This window comes from Oncorhynchus keta, unplaced genomic scaffold, assembly GCF_023373465.1.
Source record: "Oncorhynchus keta strain PuntledgeMale-10-30-2019 unplaced genomic scaffold, Oket_V2 Un_contig_24729_pilon_pilon, whole genome shotgun sequence".
Taxonomy (NCBI): domain Eukaryota; kingdom Metazoa; phylum Chordata; class Actinopteri; order Salmoniformes; family Salmonidae; genus Oncorhynchus; species Oncorhynchus keta.
In genome coordinates, this window is record NW_026284073.1 from 1 (window position 1) to 18,028 (window position 18,028).

The window sequence follows — 18,028 nt, forward strand, 5'->3', positions numbered from 1 at the left end:
AAACAGCCTCAATTCATTGGGACATGGACTACAAGGTGTCGAAAGCGTTCCACAGGGATGCTGGCCTATGTTGACTCCAATGTTTCCCACAGTTGTGTCTAGTTGGCTCGATGTCCTTTGAGTGGTGGACGATTCTTGATACACACAGGAAATTGTTGAGAGTGAAAAACCCAGCAGCGTTGCAGTTCTTGACACAAACTGATGCACCTGGCACCTACTACCATACCCCATTTAAAGGCAATGGAATATTTTGTCTTGCCCATTCACCCTCTGAATGGTACACATACACAATCAATGTCCCAATTGTCTCAAGGCTTAAAAATGATTCTTTAACCTGACTCCTCCCCTTCATCTACACTGACTGAAGTGGATTTAACAAGTGACATCATTAAGGGATCATAGCTTTCACCTGGATTCGCCTGGTCAGTCTGTGATTTGGAAAGAGCAGGTGTTCTTAATGTTTTGTATACTCCGTGTATAAACATGCATTATTAGTACTGTATGATGTATTACATTTAGGTAGAAAAACGGCACAGAAGGGAAGTTGGCAAGGCAAATGTACTGTACAAAGCAGAGTAACAGCATCAAAACATAAGCTCCTTTAGGATGCTGAAAGTTACACATAGCTGTACAGTACTTTCCCACAGTGCATTTATTTAGATGCTCTGTAGAGTAATCTTATACAGTAATGATATACAGTAATGATATTACAGTAAAGATATACAGTAATGATATAGAGTAAAGATATACAGTAATGATATAGAGTAGAGATATACAGTAATGGTATACAGTAATGCTATACTGTACTACAGTAAGTATATCTCAGAGGAGACTGGTGGGAGGGGGTATAGGAGGACAGGCTCGTTGTAATGGCTGGAATGGATTTGATGGAATGCATCAAATAAATGGAAATGTTTGACTCTTTATTCCATTTTAGCCAGTCCTACTATAGCTCTTCCCACCAGCCTCCCCTGGTATAGCTTCTATTCACCTGCTGTCTCTGATGGCTCTGTGAGGCACAGCTAGCGGAGCCACAGGTCTGAGTCTGAGCACCTCACTGATCACAGCACACAGCACTGGCAGCCTGTGTCTGTCACTGTACTGAGGGTAGCGCCCGTCCAGCACCGAACACAACTCATCATACACTCTGTACTGCACCTAGGGAGGAGGAAAGAGAGAGAGATGGAGGGAGAGAGAGAGTAAGAGAGACGGAGGGAGAGAGAAAGAGAGAGAGAGATGGAGGGAGAGAGAGAGTAAGAGAGACAGAGGGAGAGAGAAAGAGAGAGAGAGATGGAGGGAGAGAGAGAGTAAGAGAGATGGAGGGAGAGAGAGAGTAAGAGAGACAGAGGGAGAGAGAAAGAGAGAGAGAGATGGAGGGAGAGAGAGAGTAAGAGAGACGGAGGGAGAGAGAAAGAGAGAGAGAGATGGAGGGAGAGAGACAGACGGAGAGATAAAGGGAGAGAGAGTGAGAGAGAAAGAGAAGCATCTCACCATGTGAAGTGATCTCAAACGTAAGTTTTGACTTACAGTCTATAATGGAATGCAAGCCAACAACACATCTGTGGGTTTCAGTCTAGTTCCATCTCTATAGAATACTATGTAAAGCATATATCAAAGGTCTGAGGACACTGGTGAATACAGTCTATTCAAATCAAATCAAATCAAATTTATTTATATAGCCCTTCGTACATCAGCTGATATCTCAAAGTGCTGTACAGAAACCCAGCCTAAAACCCCAAACAGCAAACAATGCAGGTGTAAAAGCACTGTGGCTAGGAAAAAACTCCCTAGAAAGGCCAAAACCTAGGAAGAAACCTAGAGAGGAACCGGGCTATGTGGGGTGGCCAGTCCTCTTCTGGCTGTGCCGGGTAGAGATTATAACAGAACATGACCAAGATGTTCAAATGTTCATAAATGACCAGCATGGTCGAATAATAATAAGGCAGAACAGTTGAAACTGGAGCAGCAGCACAGTCAGGTGGACTGGGGACAGCAAGGAGCCATCATGTCAGGTAGTCCTGGGGCACGGTCCTAGGGCTCAGGTCCTCCGAGAGAGAGAAAGAAAGAGAGAATTAGAGAGAGCATATGTGGGGTGGCCAGTCCTCTTCTGGCTGTGCCGGGTGGAGATTATAACAGAACGTGGCCAAGATGTTCAAATGTTCATAAATGACCAGCATGGTTGAATAATAGTAAGGCAGAACAGTTGAAACTGGAGCAGCAGCATGGCCAGGTGGACTGGGGACAGCAAGGAGTCATCATGTCAGGTAGTCCTGGGACATGGTCCTAGGGCCCAGGCCAGTTGAAACTGGAGCAGCAGCATGGCCAGGTGGACTGGGGACAGCAAGGAGTCATCATGTCAGGTAGTCCTGGGGCATGGTCCTAGGGCTCAGGTCCTCCGAGAGAGAGAAAGAAAGAGAGAAGGAGAGAATTAGAGAACGCACACTTCGATTCACACAGGACACCGAATAGGACAGGAGAAGTACTCCAGATATAACAAACTGACCCTAGCCCCCCGACACATAAACTACTGCAGCATAAATACTGGAGGCTGAGACAGGAGGGGTCAGGAGACACTGTGGCCCCATCCGAGGACACCCCCGGACAGGGCCAAACAGGAAGGATATAACCCCACCCACTTTGCCAAAGCACAGCCCCCACACCACTAGAGGGATATCTTCAACCACCAACTTACCATCCTGAGACAAGGCCGAGTATAGCCCACAAAGATCTGACGGTACAACCCAAGGGGGGCGCCAACCCAGACAGGCCGACCACAACAGTGAATCAACCGCACCCCCAGGGACGGCACGGGAGAGCCCCAGCAAGCCAGTGTTGTATTGTATTGTAGTGTAGTGTAGGTTATTGTAGTATAGTGTGTAGAGTAGTGTTGTGTAATGCATTGTATTATAGTGTGGTATAGAACAGTGTAGTGTAGTGTATATACTTCTGTAGTGTAGTGTATTGTATTGTAGTATAATGTGTAGAGTAGTGTAGTGTAGTGTAGTGTAATGCATTGTATTATAGTGTGGTATAGAGCAGTGTAGTGTAGTGTAGTGTGTAGAGTTATGTAGTGTAGTGATGTGTAGTGTATATAATATGTAGTGTAGTGTATAGAGTTATGTAGTGTAGTGCAGTGTAGTGTATAGAGTTATGTAGTGTAGTGATGTGTAGTGTATATAATATGTAGTGTAGTGTATAGAGTTATGTAGTGTAGTGCAGTGTAGTGTATATAATATGTAGTATATAATATGTAGTGTAGTGTATAGAGTTATGTAGTGTAGTGATGTGTAGTGTATATAATATGTAGTGTAGTGTATAGAGTTATGTAGTATAGTGATGTGTAGTGTATATAATATGTAGTGTAGTGCATAGAGTTATGTAGTGTAGTGATGTGTAGTGTATATAATATGTAGTGTAGTGTATAGAGTTATGTGTAGTGATGTGTAGTGATGTGTAGTTTATAGAGTTATGTAGTGTAGTGCAGTGTAGTGTATAGAGTTATGTAGTGTAGTGATGTGTAGTGTATATAATATGTAGTATATAATATGTAGTGTAGTGTATAGAGTTATGTGTAGTGATGTGTAGTGATGTGTAGTTTATAGAGTTATGTAGTGTAGTGCAGTGTAGTGTATAGAGTTATGTAGTGTAGTGATGTGTAGTGTATATAATATGTAGTGTAGTGTATAGAGTTATGTAGTGTAGTGCAGTGTAGTGTATATAGTTCTGTAGTGTAATGTAGTATAGTGTATCTAATTCTGTAGTGTAGTGTATAGAGTTCTGTAGTGTAGTGTATAGAGTTCTGTAGTGTAGTGTATAGAGTTCTGTAGTGTAGTTTATAGAGTTCTGTAGTGTAGTGTATTGTATAGAGTTCTGTAGTGTAGTGTATAGAGTTCTGTAGTGTAGTGTATAGAGTTCTGTAGTGTAGTGTATAGAGTTCTGTAGTGTAGTTTATAGAGTTCTGTAGTGTAGTGTATTGTATAGAGTTCTGTAGTGTAGTGTATAGAGTTCTGTAGTGTAGTGTATAGAGTTGTGTAGTGTATACAGTTATGTAGTGTAGTGTATAGAGTTCTGTAGTGTAGTGTAGTGTATTGAGTTTTGTAGTGTTGCATATTGTATTGAGTTCTGTAGTGTAGTATAGTGTATTGAGTTCTGTAGTGTAGTGTATAGTGTTCTGTAGTGTCGTTTATTGAGTTCTGTAGTATAGTGTATTGAGTTCTGTAGTATAGTGTATTGAGTTCTGTAGTGTAGTGTATTGAGTTCTGTAGTGTAGTGTAGTGTATTGAGTTCTGTAGTGTAGTGTAGTGTATTGAGTTCTGTAGTGTAGTGTATAGAGTTCTGTAGTGTCGTTTATTGTATTGAGTTTTGCAGTTAGTGTATTGAGTTCTGTAGTGTCGTGTATTGAGTTCTGTAGTGTAGTGTATTGAGTTCTGTAGTGTAGTGTATTGAGTTCTGTAGTGTAGTGTAGTGTAGTATATTGAGTTCTGTAGTGTCGTTTATTGAGTTCTGTAGTGTAGTGTATTGAGTTCTATAGTGTGGTGTATTGTGTTGTGTAGTGTAGTGTATTGTGTTCTGTAGTGTAGTGTATTGTGTTCTGTGGTGTAGTGTATTGAGTTCTGTAGTGTAGTGTATTGAGTTCTGTAGTGTAGTGTATTGAGTTCTGTAGTGTAGTGTATTGAGTTCTGTAGTGTAGTGTATTGTGTTGTGTAGTGTAGTGTATTGTGTTCTGTAGTGTAGTGTATTGTGTTCTGTGGTGTAGTGTATTGCGTTCTGTAGTGTAGTGTATTGTGTTCTGTGGTGTAGTGTATTGCGTTCTGTAGTGTAGTGTAGTGTATTGTGTTCTGTAGTGTAGTGTATTGCGTTCTGTAGTGTAGTGTATTGTGTTCTGTAGTGTAGTGTAGTGTATTGCGTTCTGTAGTGTAGTGTAGTGTATTGTGTTCTGTAGTGTAGTGTATTGCGTTCTGTAGTGTAGTGTAGTGTATTGTGTTCTGTAGTGTAGTGTATTGAGTTCTGTAGTGTTGTGTAGTGTATTGTGTTCTGTGGTGTAGTGTATTGTGTTCTGTAGTGTAGTGTATTGTGTTCTGTAGTGTAGTGTATTGAGTTCTGTAGTGTAGTGTATTGAGTTCTGTAGTGTAGTGTATTGCGTTCTGTAGTGTAGTGTAGTGTATTGTGTTCTGTAGTGTAGTGTATTGAGTTCTGTAGTGTAGTGTAGTGTATTGCGTTCTGTAGTGTAGTGTATTGCATTCTGTAGTGTAGTGTAGTGTATTGCGTTCTGTAGTGTAGTGTATTGCGTTCTGTAGTGTTGCGTAGTGTATTGTGTTCTGTGGTGTAGTGTAGTGTATTGCGTTCTGTAGTGTAGTGTATTGCGTTCTGTAGTGTAGTGTATTGCGTTCTGTAGTGTAGTGTAGTGTAGTGTATTGTGTTCTGTAGTGTAGTGTATTGAGTTCTATAGTGTAGTGTATTGTATTGAGTTCTGTAGTGTATTGCATTGAGTTCTGTAGTGTTGCGTATTGTATTGAGTTCTGTAATGTTGCGTATTGTATTGAGTTCTGTAGTGTTGCGTAGTGTATTGTGTTCTGTGGTGTAGTGTAGTGTATAGAGTTTTGTAGTGTACCTCAGGCCTGTGCAGTAGAAAGGCCACAGTCCAGCTGAGCCAGGCAGCTGTTGTCTCTGTTCCCCCGATCAGAAGGTCCACAGTGGCCATGTGGACGTGAGTGTCTGTCAGGACCTGTGAATGGACCATGTCCTTACTGCAGACCATGAGCATATGTGTGACCCAAATGGCACTCTATTCTCTATATAGTGCACTGCTTTTAACCAGGGCCATGGTCAAAAGTAGTGCACTAGGGAATCGGGTGCCATTTCGGATGCGCAATATAACACTTACTATTACACATTTATAGCAATTAGTAGGCTTATATTGTAAGCATTTGCTATGTGATTTTGATTGATTACCACGATAAACCACAGCCTGGTCTCATAGACGAGACATGACATAGTAAACGTTAATCTGGAAAATCCAAATTAGTATGATATGTTACGTTTGGTGTGGTTACATAAGAAGTAACTTAACGCGAATGTCTAGCAACCCAAGGGTTGTGTGTTTGAATCTCGTCACGGATAACTTTTATCTAATTAGCAACTGTGCAACTACTTACTACTTTTTAGATGCGTTGCAACTACTTAGCATGTTTGCTAACGCTTCCCTAAACAAAACTTGAACTCTTTAATCTAACTCCAAACCTTAACCCTAACCCTAGCCCCTAGCCTTTCTAACGTTAGCCTTAGCCACCTAGCTAACGTTAGCCACAACAAATTAGAATACGCAACATATCATAATTTTTGCAAATTCACAACATATTGTACGAATTTCAGTTAATACATACTATACAAAATGTAACCTATAATACTAATTGTAGTGTCCCGGATTCACTTCACTATCTTACGTCTACATCTGAGTTCAGGTTGTAAACCATGATAAGAACCTACCACTCCCTGTGTTGTGTCCTGGGGCTTCCCAAGGCCGTTGAGGAGAGCGCTTGTGATGGCAATGTCTTCCTCTGATGTTTTGCTCGGTGCCTGCATCTGTGGCAGCAATACATTTCATATCTTCCATATGCTACCAATGTACCCATATTACATTACAGATGCTTTTTAAAAACTTTGACATGATTGTCTTTGTGTTTGCTGCTGGCTACTTGAACATAAGTTTGAAAAAGAAGCTACAGTATTCACACCAACCTTGTACTCATCCAGATGTGTTCTGATGATGTCATCTCTCCTGGCCACCTCTTTCAGAAGACGGGAGAACGGCGGATTGGGCAATTTCTTGGACAAATGGGAACAGATCAATATAACTACACAATAGAATCACATATTCCCACTTTTGTTTGCACCATTTTAGTCATTTTAATTTGTGTATCAGAGTAGCTATCTGTGCATGCAGTTTCCCTGTCTGATAGTGTAGTATGAGTGTATAAACTTGACCGACCCTGAGCAGTGGGAAGGAGTCCAGAGCAGAGATCCAGGGAGAGCCCCATAGAGACACGATCTCATTAAGACAGCCATGCAGTCTCTGCAGCTCTGCAGAACTCTTCTCATACTAAAAGACACAGACAAATAGACAAAGGTCACAAACACAGACAAATTAATCAATATATACTTCTCAACAGCTTTTACCCCCAAGCCATAAGACTCCTGAACATCTAAAAGCGTCTGCCAAATGGCATATATTATAATCAATTGGCTACCCAGACTATTTGCATTGCTCTTTTACACTGCTGCTAATCTCTGTTATTATCTATGCATAGTCACTTTAATAACTCTACGTACTCTACCTCTATGTACATATTACCTCAATTACCTGGACTAACTGGTTCTCCCACACATTGACTCTGTACCGGTACCCCCTGTATATGGCCTCGCTATTGCTATTTTACTGATTTGTTACTTTCATTATTTATTTATTTGGGTATTTATCTTAAAACTGCATTAAGGGTTAAGGGCTTGTAAGTAAGCATTTCACTGTAAAGTCACTGTAAAGTCTACACCTGCTGTATTCGGCACATGTGACAAATGCAGTTTGATGCAGCCTGGTTCAATTTTCCAACTGTGATATATAACTGCTTATCGTGTCTCTGCTTTTAGATAGCTTACCCACGTAGTGGTTAATAAAATACATGACTATATTTCCGTCATGGTTATCCCTTGGCCAAACCTGATGTCTCTCTTCATTCTAATTCTGGGTTATGTCCCAAATAACACCCTATTCCCTATATAGTGCACTAGATTTTCACCAAAGCCCAAGTAGTGCACTATATAGGGAATAGGGTGCCACTCCTGGTGTATACACTGCACAGACTCAAAGAACTGACAGATAGCTGGCTTCAAATAGTGTGGGTTTCTTCCAGATACTTGATTGAGCCTGCCTGCAGCAGCCGGATCAAATGGGTGTGGTTTCTTCCAGATACTTGATTGAGCCTGCCTGCAGCAGCCGGATCAAATGGGTGTGGTTTCTTCCAGATACTTGATTGAGCCTGCCTGCAACAGCCGGATCAAATGGGTGTGGTTTCTTCCAGATACTTGATTGAGCCTGCCTGCAACAGCCGGATCAAATGGGTGTGGTTTCTTCCAGATACTTGATTGAGCCTGCCTGCAACAGCCGGATCAAATGGGTGTGGTTTCTTCCAGATACTTGATTGAGCCTGCCTGCAACAGCCGGATCAAATGGGTGTGGTTTCTTCCAGATACTTGATTGAGCCTGCCTGGAGCAGCCGGATCAAATGGGTGTGGTTTCTTCCAGATACTTGATTGAGCCTGCCTGGAGCAGCCGGATCAAATGGGTGTGGTTTCTTCCAGATACTTGATTGAGCCTGCCTGGAGCAGCCGGATCAAATGGGTGTGGTTTCTTCCAGATACTTGATTGAGCCTGCCTGGAGCAGCCGGATCAAATGGGTGTGGTTTCTTCCAGATACTTGATTGAGCCTGCCTGGAGCAGCCGGATCAAATGGGTGTGGTTTCTTCCAGATACTTGATTGAGCCTGCCTGGAGCAGCCGGATCAAATGGGTGTGGTTTCTTCCAGATACTTGATTGAGCCTGCCTGGAGCAGCCGGATCAAATGGGTGTGGTTTCTTCCAGATACTTGATTGAGCCTGCCTGGAGCAGCCGGATCAAATGGGTGTGGTTTCTTCCAGATACTTGATTGAGCCTGCCTGGAGCAGCCGGATCAAATGGGTGTGGTTTCTTCCAGATACTTGATTGAGCCTGCCTGGAGCAGCCGGATCAAATGGGTGTGGTTTCTTCCAGATACTTGATTGAGCCTGCCTGCAACAGCCGGATCAAATGGGTGTGGTTTCTTCCAGATACTTGATTGAGCCTGCCTGGAGCAGCCGGATCAAATGGGTGTGGTTTCTTCCAGATACTTGATTGAGCCTGCCTGGAGCAGCCGGATCAAATGGGTGTGGTTTCTTTTTTTGGGACGGTTCCATTGATTCCGTTGTGCCAGGCAAGCTCAATCAAGCGCAGACAACAATTACTATTTGAACCCAGGTGTGATCCTCACCTCTTTCCCAAAGGCCAGTGTGGTGATGATGTTACTGGCTGCTACAGTGAAATCCTCAGAGAGATCCGCAGCTCTGCCGTTATAGTCCAGCAGCACCTGATGGATCACAGGTTACATATTCAGATATAAACTCCCTCACTGTAAACTAAATATCGATTGGCTCAACTTAAGAAGAGGAGTTACCCCGCTGACTTGTAACTTCAACTTTTCCAATTTGAAACCACTACACCATCATTACACAAGGCCACAAACAAGAAGTACAACAAGTGATACATCATGAAGTTGTGGTTGGCATGTTGCTGAGGTTGTGTTGCATTGTGTAATCTCCAGTTGAGTCAGTCAGTGTACTTGTACATGCTGGTTTACATTCCTTCTCAGAACACAGTGTATTTGTTCCATGCTGCTGTTCCCTCCCTTGGTAGAGAAAGTGTTCTGTGTTCTGTGCAAGGGTTCCAAATACCTGCACATTGGTGTATGCTCCATTATAGTTCATTACAATGTTTTGACCCCCAGAAAGGTCGAAGGTCTTCGTGGAGTAGACATTGCAATAAACTATACAGGAGCATACAACCATATAATTACACATAGAACTCTAGAATACTGAAGCTGAGAGATTCTTTTTGTGAGGGTGGATACTTCACAAACCCAAAATCTTTATTTCTAACAGGCTTACCCACAGAACCTAATCAAGCATCTGAACAAATGACAAAATATTTTAGTTCTGGTTTAACCCAGATTAGGATCCTAGCAACATGACAAACATTCATCCATCTTGGTCAGGGAATCTTTCCTTTGATCAAATGTGTTCAAATATTGTGTAAAACAATGAATTTGTACATATGCAGGTCATTCTGAAAGTATTCAGACCCTTTCTCTTTCCCCAATGTTGTTACGTTACAGCCTTAATCTAAATAAATACACATTTTATCAATCTACACACGCTACCCCATAATGACAAAGCAAAAACAGGTTTAGAACTGTCATGTGTTTCATCTTTACTTGTCTCAGGTGGAGGGCCTGTTTCTGGATGACCCCGTGGAGCGACTGCTGGGAGCAGCGTTGCAGTGCATTATGGGCAAGACGGCGATGGGCCCTCCACTCCTCACTGTAGTCCCCCAGAGAGATGGAGCGGCCTCCCCCTGACACCACGTCTCCTGAGAGACCGGTAGGGAGGGAGGGAGGGGGTAGAGAGAGAGAAGGAGAGAGGGAGGTAGGTAGGGAGAGATGGAGGGAGCGATGAGATAAGGAGAGAGGGAGGTAGGTAGGGAGAGATGGAGGGAGGGAGGGGGTAGAGAGTGAGAAGGAGAGAGGGAGGTAGGTAGGGAGGGGGTGATGGAGGGAGGGAGGGGGGTAGAGAGAGAAGGAGAGAGGGGGAGAGAGGGGAGGGGGTAGAGAGAGAGAAGGAGAGAGAAGGAGAGAGGGAGGTAGGGGTGGAGGGAGAGAAGAGAGAGGTAGGAGGAGGTAGGTAGGGAGGTAGGTAGGTAGGTAGGGAGAGATGAGATAAGGATGAGGAGGGAGGATATGAGATAGGGAGAGATGGAGGGAGGGAGGGGTAGAGAGAGAGAAGGAGAGAGAGGTAGGTAGGTAGGGAGAGATGGAGGGAGAATCAAAAGATGAGATAAGTGAGAGAAAACTCAGGTGGTTCTAGGTCAGGTAGGTAGGTAGGTAGGTTCTCAGGTAGGTAGGTGAAAAGGTCAGGTAACAGAAGTGAGTGAGGTAGGTAGTAACATGGAGAGAAGTGAGGATGGTTGGGAAAATCAGGTGGGGTAACAGAGAGAGAAGTGAGTGATGGTTGGGATGGTTCTAGTAACATGTAGAGGAGAGATGGAGGGAGGTGGAGATGAGATAAGGAGAGAGGTGGAGGTAGGTCAGAGGAGAGATGGAAAAGGTGGGTAAATGTTCTCAGAGTAACAGAAGTGAGTGATGGTTGCTGGAAAAGAGTTCTAGTAAATGTTCTCAGAGTAACAGAAGTGAGTGATGGTTGCTGGGAAAACTCAGGGGGTTCTAGATGTTCTCAGAGTAACAGAAGTGAGTGATGGTTGCTGTGAAAAAAGTAACATGTTCTCAGAGTAACAGAAGTGAGTGATGGTTGCTGTGAAAACTCAGGGGTTCTAGTAAAGTGTTCTCAGAGTAACAGAAGTGAGTGATGGTTGCTGTGAAAACTCAGGGGGTTCATATCAGAGAACAGAAAAGCTGTGAAAACTGTTGTGTTCTCAGAGTAACAGAAGTGAGTGATGGTTGCTGTGAAAACTCAGGGGTGGTTCTAGTAACATGTTCTCAGAGTAACAGAAGTGAGTGATGGTTGCTGTGAAAACTCGGGGGTTCTAGTAACATGTTCTCAGAGTAACAGAAGTGAGTGATGGTTGCTGTGAAAACTCAGGTGGTTCTAGTAAAGTGTTCTCAGAGTAACAGAAGTGAGTGATGGTTGCTGTGAAAACTCGGGGGGTTCTAGTAAAGTGTTCTCAGAGTAACAGAAGTGAGTGATGGTTGCTGTGAAAACTCGGGGGTTCTAGTAAAGTGTTCTCAGAGTAACAGAAGTGAGTGATGGTTGCTGGGAAAACTCGGGGGGTTCTAGTAAAGTGTTCTCAGAGTAACAGAAGTGAGTGATGGTTGCTGTGAAAACAGAAGGGGGTTCTAGTAAAGTGTTCTCAGAGTAACAGAAGTGAGTGATGGTTGTGAAAAAGGGGTTCTAGTAAAGTGTTCTCAGAGTAACAGAAGTGAGTGATGGTTGCTGTGAGGTGGTTCTAGTTGTTCTCAGAGTAACAGAAGTGAGTGATGGTTGCTGGGGGTTCTAGTAAAGTGTTCTCAGAGTAACAGAAGTGAGTGATGGTTGCTGTGAAAACTGGGGGTTCTAGTAAAGTGTTCTCAGAGTAACAGAAGTGAGTGATGGTTGCTGTGAAAACTCGGGGGTTCTAGTAAAGTGTTCTCAGAGTAACAGAAGTGAGTGATGGTTGCTGTGAAAACTTGGGTGGTTCTAGTAAAGTGTTCTCAGAGTAACAGAAGTGAGTGATGGTTGCTGTGAAAAACTTGGGTGGTTCTAGTAACATGTTCTCAGAGTAACAAAGTGAGTGATGGTTGCTGTGAAAACTCGGGGGGTGTGTTCTAGTAACAGAAGTGAGTGATGGTTGCTGTTCGGGGGTTCAGTTCTCAGAGTAACAGAAGTGAGTGATGGTTGCTGGGAAAACTTGGGGGTTCTAGTAAAGTGTTCTCAGAGTAACAGAAGTGAGTGATGGTTGCTGGGAAAACTCGGGTGGTTCTAGTAACATGTTCTCAGAGTAACAGAAGTGAGTGATGGTTGCTGGGAAAACTTGGGTGGTTCTAGTAACATGTTCTCAGAGTAACAGAAGTGAGTGATGGTTGCTGGGAAAACTTAGGTGGTTCTAGTAACATGTTCTCAGAGTAACAGAAGTGAGTGATGGTTGCTGGGAAAACTTGGGTGGTTCTAGTAACATGTTCTCAGAGTAACAGAAGTGAGTGATGGTTGCTGGGTTCTAGTAAATGTTCTCAGAGTAACAGAAGTGAGTGATGGTTGCTGGGAAAACTTGGGTGGTTCTAGTAACATGTTCTCAGAGTAACAGAAGTGAGTGATGGTGCTGGGCTGGGTTCTAGTAACATGTTCTCAGAGTAACAGAAGTGAGTGATGGTTGCTGGAAAATTTGGGTGGTTCTAGTAACATGTTCTAGTAACATGTTCTCAGAGTAACAGAAGTGAGTGATGGTTGCTGGGAAAACTTGGGTGGTTCTAGTAACGTGTTCTTCACCGGTGTAAGAATGTGGTCTCCCAGCAAAGTCCGACCATTTCTTCACCAAGGCTTCTCTGATGATGTCACCACTGTTTAATACCACCATGGCTGCAGCAAACACAACATACAGAGTCAAGACAAAAGTTCTGTAATACTGAAAACATTCACATACTGAGGATATTACATGTATAAACAACTATTCTAACTGTCTTGAAACAGAGTTAACTTGAGTCACTTCGTTGGAAGTGACTTCATTACTTGTGTTGCCACACTTGAGGCGGTAGATGTTGCCATAGCGACGTGCCAGGGAGGTCAGGTGACTGGGCAGGTGGTCGTGTGCCAGCTCCAGCATGTTGCCCAGCAGAGGGAGAGAGAGAGGGCCAGGGAGAGAGGGAGAGAGAGAACGGGGAAAGAACTGATAGAAAGAGTGCAGAAGTCTAGACCCAACAGCTGGGATGGAGGAGGTGGATAACATACATACAGGAACACAAAGGGAAAGTTGGTTGTCATTCTCTTCATAATGTTACTGTTGACCATTGCTAATCAAGCGAAGCCACGTGACTTGTCCTACTACCATTTACATTGAGGTTTACATAAGGCCTATTCATAGCCTATATATAATCTAATGATAAACTGAGTTCCAGGTTAAGCAGCTAAAATAGATTGTTGAACAGACTCATTGATTGTCCTGGACCCTTGAAGGGCCAATCAGCAGTTGCTACATCCATCAATGTATGATATTAAGGATATGTACCCATTGATTCTTATAGAATACAACTTAGAAATGCCTTAATGAGCTTAGTTCCACTGTCGTTCCACATCAGAACCCAAAATATTAGATTGTTTTACTCCGATGTTTGTAAACAAAGTGAATGTCAACAAACACTGTAGAGCGTCAAAACATGGTTACAACTATCATGTTGATATCATTGATAGCTCTGTCTATGAATTTGAGAGAGATGACATTTCTCCAGCCACATCTCTCAGCTTTTAAACCAAACACTTTGTCTGTGTTTCTACAGCTAATTGGCCCTTTACCTGTAGGACATGTACAGTACATACAGACTGTACAGTACATACAGGAAGTAAGAGCATTGTATTGATTACCTGTAGGACATAGACTGTACAGTACATACAGGAAGAAAGAGTATTGTATTGATTACCTGTAGGACATAGACTGTACAGTACATACAGGAAGAAAGAGTATTGTATTGATTACCTGTAGGACATAGACTGTACAGTACATACAGGAAGAAAGAGTATTGTATTGATTACCTGTAGGACATAGACTGTACAGTACATACAGGAAGAAAGAGTATTGTATTGATTACCTGGAGGACATAGACTGTACAGTACATACAGGAAGAAAGAGTATTGTATTGATTACCTGGAGGATATAGACTGTACAGTACATACAGGAAGAAAGAGTATTGTATTGATTACCTGTAGGACATAGACTGCACAGTACATACAGGAAGAAAGAGTATTGTATTGATTACCTGTAGGACATAGACTGTACAGTACATACAGGAAGAAAGAGTATTGTATTGATTACCTGTAGGACATAGACTGTACAGTACATACAGGAAGAAAGAGCATTGTATTGATTACCTGTAGGACATAGACTGTACAGTACATACAGGAAGAAAGAGCATTGTATTGATTACCTGTAGGACATAGACTGCACAGTACATACAGGAAGAAAGAGCATTGTATTGATTACCTGTAGGACATAGACTGTACAGTACATACAGGAAGAAAGAGCATTGTATTGATTACCTGTAGGACATAGACTGTACAGTACATACAGGAAGAAAGAGCATTGTATTGATTACCTGTAGGACATAGACTGTACATTACCTGTAGGACATAGACTGTACAGTACATACAGGAAGAAAGAGCATTGTATTGATTACCTGTAGGACATAGACTGTACATTACATACAGGAAGAAAGAGCATTGTATTGATTACCTGTAGGACATAGACTGTACAGTACATACAGGAAGAAAGAGTATTGTATTGATTACCTGTAGGACATAGACTGTACAGTACATACAGGAAGAAAGAGTATTGTATTGATTACCTGGAGGACATAGACTGTACAGTACATACAGGAAGAAAGAGCATTGTATTGATTACCTGTAGGACATAGACTGTACAGTACATACAGGAAGAAAGAGTATTGTATTGATTACCTGTAGGACATAGACTGTACAGTACATACAGGAAGAAAGAGCATTGTATTGATTACCTGTAGGACATAGACTGTACAGTACATACAGGAAGAAAGAGCATTGTATTGATTACCTGTAGGACATAGACTGTACAGTACATACAGGAAGAAAGAGCATTGTATTGATTACCTGTAGGACATAGACTGTACATTACCTGTAGGACATAGACTGTACAGTACATACAGGAAGAAAGAGCATTGTATTGATTACCTGTAGGACATAGACTGTACATTACATACAGGAAGAAAGAGCATTGTATTGATTACCTGTAGGACATAGACTGTACAGTACATACAGGAAGAAAGAGTATTGTATTGATTACCTGTAGGACATAGACTGTACAGTACATACAGGAAGAAAGAGTATTGTATTGATTACCTGGAGGACATAGACTGTACAGTACATACAGGAAGAAAGAGCATTGTATTGATTACCTGTAGGACATAGACTGTACAGTACATACAGGAAGAAATAGTATTGTATTGATTACCTGTAGGACATAGACTGTACAGTACATACAGGAAGAAAGAGTATTGTATTGATTACCTGGAGGACATAGACTGTACAGTACATACAGGAATAAAGAGTATTGTATTGATTACCTGTAGGACATAGACTGTACAGTACATACAGGAAGAAAGAGCATTGTATTGATTACCTGTAGGACATAGACTGTACAGTACATACAGGAAGAAAGAGCATTGTATTGATTACCTGTAGGACATAGACTGCACAGTACATACAGGAAGAAAGAGCATTGTATTGATTACCTGTAGGACATAGTACGTACAGTACATACAAGAAGAAAGAGCATTGTATTGATTACCTGTAGGACATAGACTGCACAGTACATACAGGAAGAAAGAGCATTGTATTGATTACCTGTAGGACATAGTACGTACAGTACATACAAGAAGAAAGAGCATTGTATTGATTACCTGTAGGACATAGACTGTACAGTACATACAGGAAGAAAGATCATTGTATTGATTACCTGTAGGACATAGACTGTACATTACCTGTAGGACATAGACTGTACAGTACATACAGGAAGAAAGAGCATTGTATTGATTACCTGTAGGACATAGACTGTACATTACATACAGGAAGAAAGAGCATTGTATTGATTACCTGTAGGACATAGACTGTACAGTACATACAGGAAGAAAGATCATTGTATTGATTACCTGTAGGACATAGACTGTACATTACCTGTAGGACATAGACTGTACAGTACATACAGGAAGAAAGAGCATTGTATTGATTACCTGTAGGACATAGACTGTACATTACATACAGGAAGAAAGAGCATTGTATTGATTACCTGTAGGACATAGACTGTACAGTACATACAGGAAGAAAGAGTATTGTATTGATTACCTGTAGGACATAGACTGTACAGTACATACAGGAAGAAAGAGTATTGTATTGATTACCTGGAGGACATAGACTGTACAGTACATACAGGAAGAAAGAGCATTGTATTGATTACCTGTAGGACATAGACTGTACAGTACATACAGGAAGAAAGAGCATTGTATTGATTACCTGTAGGACATAGCCTGTACAGTACATACAGGAAGAAAGAGCATTGTATTGATTACCTGTAGGACATAGACTGTACAGTACATACAGGAAGAAAGAGCATTGTATTGATTACCTGTAGGACATAGACTGTACAGTACATACAGGAAGAAAGAGCATTGTATTGATTACCTGTAGGACATAGACTGTACAGTACATACAGGAAGAAAGAGCATTGTATTGATTACCTGTAGGACATAGACTGTACAGTACATACAGGAAGAAAGAGCATTGTATTGATTACCTGTAGGACATAGACTGTACAGTACATACAGGAAGAAAGAGCATTGTATTGAGTACCTGCTGACCGATATCCATTGGGTTCTCCCTGTGTAACTTTGTCTCCTTTTCCAGGGAGGCAGATGAGCAGGATCCATAACAGTGTAAGCATGACCACAGCACCCACAATCACCACTGACACATATGCTGTCATTATGCAGGCTTTAAGTCTTACTCTCCCTGTCCTCCCAAAAATCACCTTTCACTCTGGTCTTCCCTTTTATACAGGACTCCTGACAGAGTCATTTCAGTGTTAACATGGTCCTGCTCAAGGATGGGTAAATATTGTCTTGACCTTCTGGATAACCAACTATTATTTCAATGTATTTATATGGTGGAAAAAAACAACAGCTGAGAAATTGTATGACCACGACCGATATCCTTGGATATCTCAGTAACATGTTGACCTGACACACCAAAGCACTGAAGGTCTTTGTCTTGTTCTCATGGTGCAACTAGGTGGAAATATGGCTCCCAGTTGGAGGATGATTGAAGTCCTTTGGTCAGCCCAGGTTAGGTTGCACCACGGCAGGGTCTTTCTGTAGTCCTTTGGTCAGTCGAGGTTAGGTTGCACCACGGCAGGGTCTTTCTGTAGTCCTTTGGTCAGTCGAGGTTAGGTTGCACCACGGCAGGGTCTTTCTGTAGTCCTTTGGTCAGTCGAGGTTAGGTTGCACCACGGCAGGGTCTTTCTGTAGTCCTTTGGTCAGTCAAGGTTAGGTTGCACCACGGCAGGGTCTTTCTGAAGTCCTTTGGTCAGCCCAGGTTAGGTTGCACCATGGCAGGGTCTTTATGAAGTCCTTTGGTCAGCCCAAGTAAAGGTTGCACCACGGCAGGATCTTTCTGTAGTCCTTTGGTCAGCCCAGGTTAGGTTGCACCGTGGCAGGGTCTTTCTGTAGTCCTTTGGTCAGCCCAGGTTAGGTTGCACCGTGGCAGGGTCTTTCTGAAGTCCTTTGATCAGCCCAGGTTAGGTTGCACCATGGCAGGGTCTTTCTGTAGTCCTTTGGTCAGCCCAGGTTAGGTTGCACCACGGCAGGGTCTTTCTGGAGTCCTTTGATCAGCCCAGGTTAGGTTGTACCACGGCAGGGTCTTTCTGTAGTCCTTTGGTCAGCCCAGGTTAGGTTGCACCACG

The 18,028-nt window shown here is 42.4% G+C and overlaps 1 protein-coding gene across 1 annotated transcript; it reads right to left on the bottom strand.

Annotated features, from left to right (window-relative positions):
- Positions 1-6: 6 nt before the first annotated feature.
- LOC118377982 (steroid 21-hydroxylase-like) lies at positions 7-17,083 on the bottom strand. The gene is made up of 10 exons (XM_052505852.1): positions 16,921-17,083; positions 13,060-13,251; positions 12,820-12,909; positions 10,059-10,213; positions 9,060-9,155; positions 6,989-7,099; positions 6,739-6,825; positions 6,487-6,582; positions 5,612-5,725; positions 7-1,158 (listed from the first exon to the last, which is right to left on the bottom strand). The coding sequence occupies exons 1-10, from the start codon at positions 17,051-17,053 to the stop codon at positions 988-990; spliced, it is 1,245 nt and encodes a 414-aa protein (XP_052361812.1). The 5' UTR covers positions 17,054-17,083; the 3' UTR covers positions 7-987.
- Between the last annotated feature and the right edge of the window lie 945 nt (positions 17,084-18,028).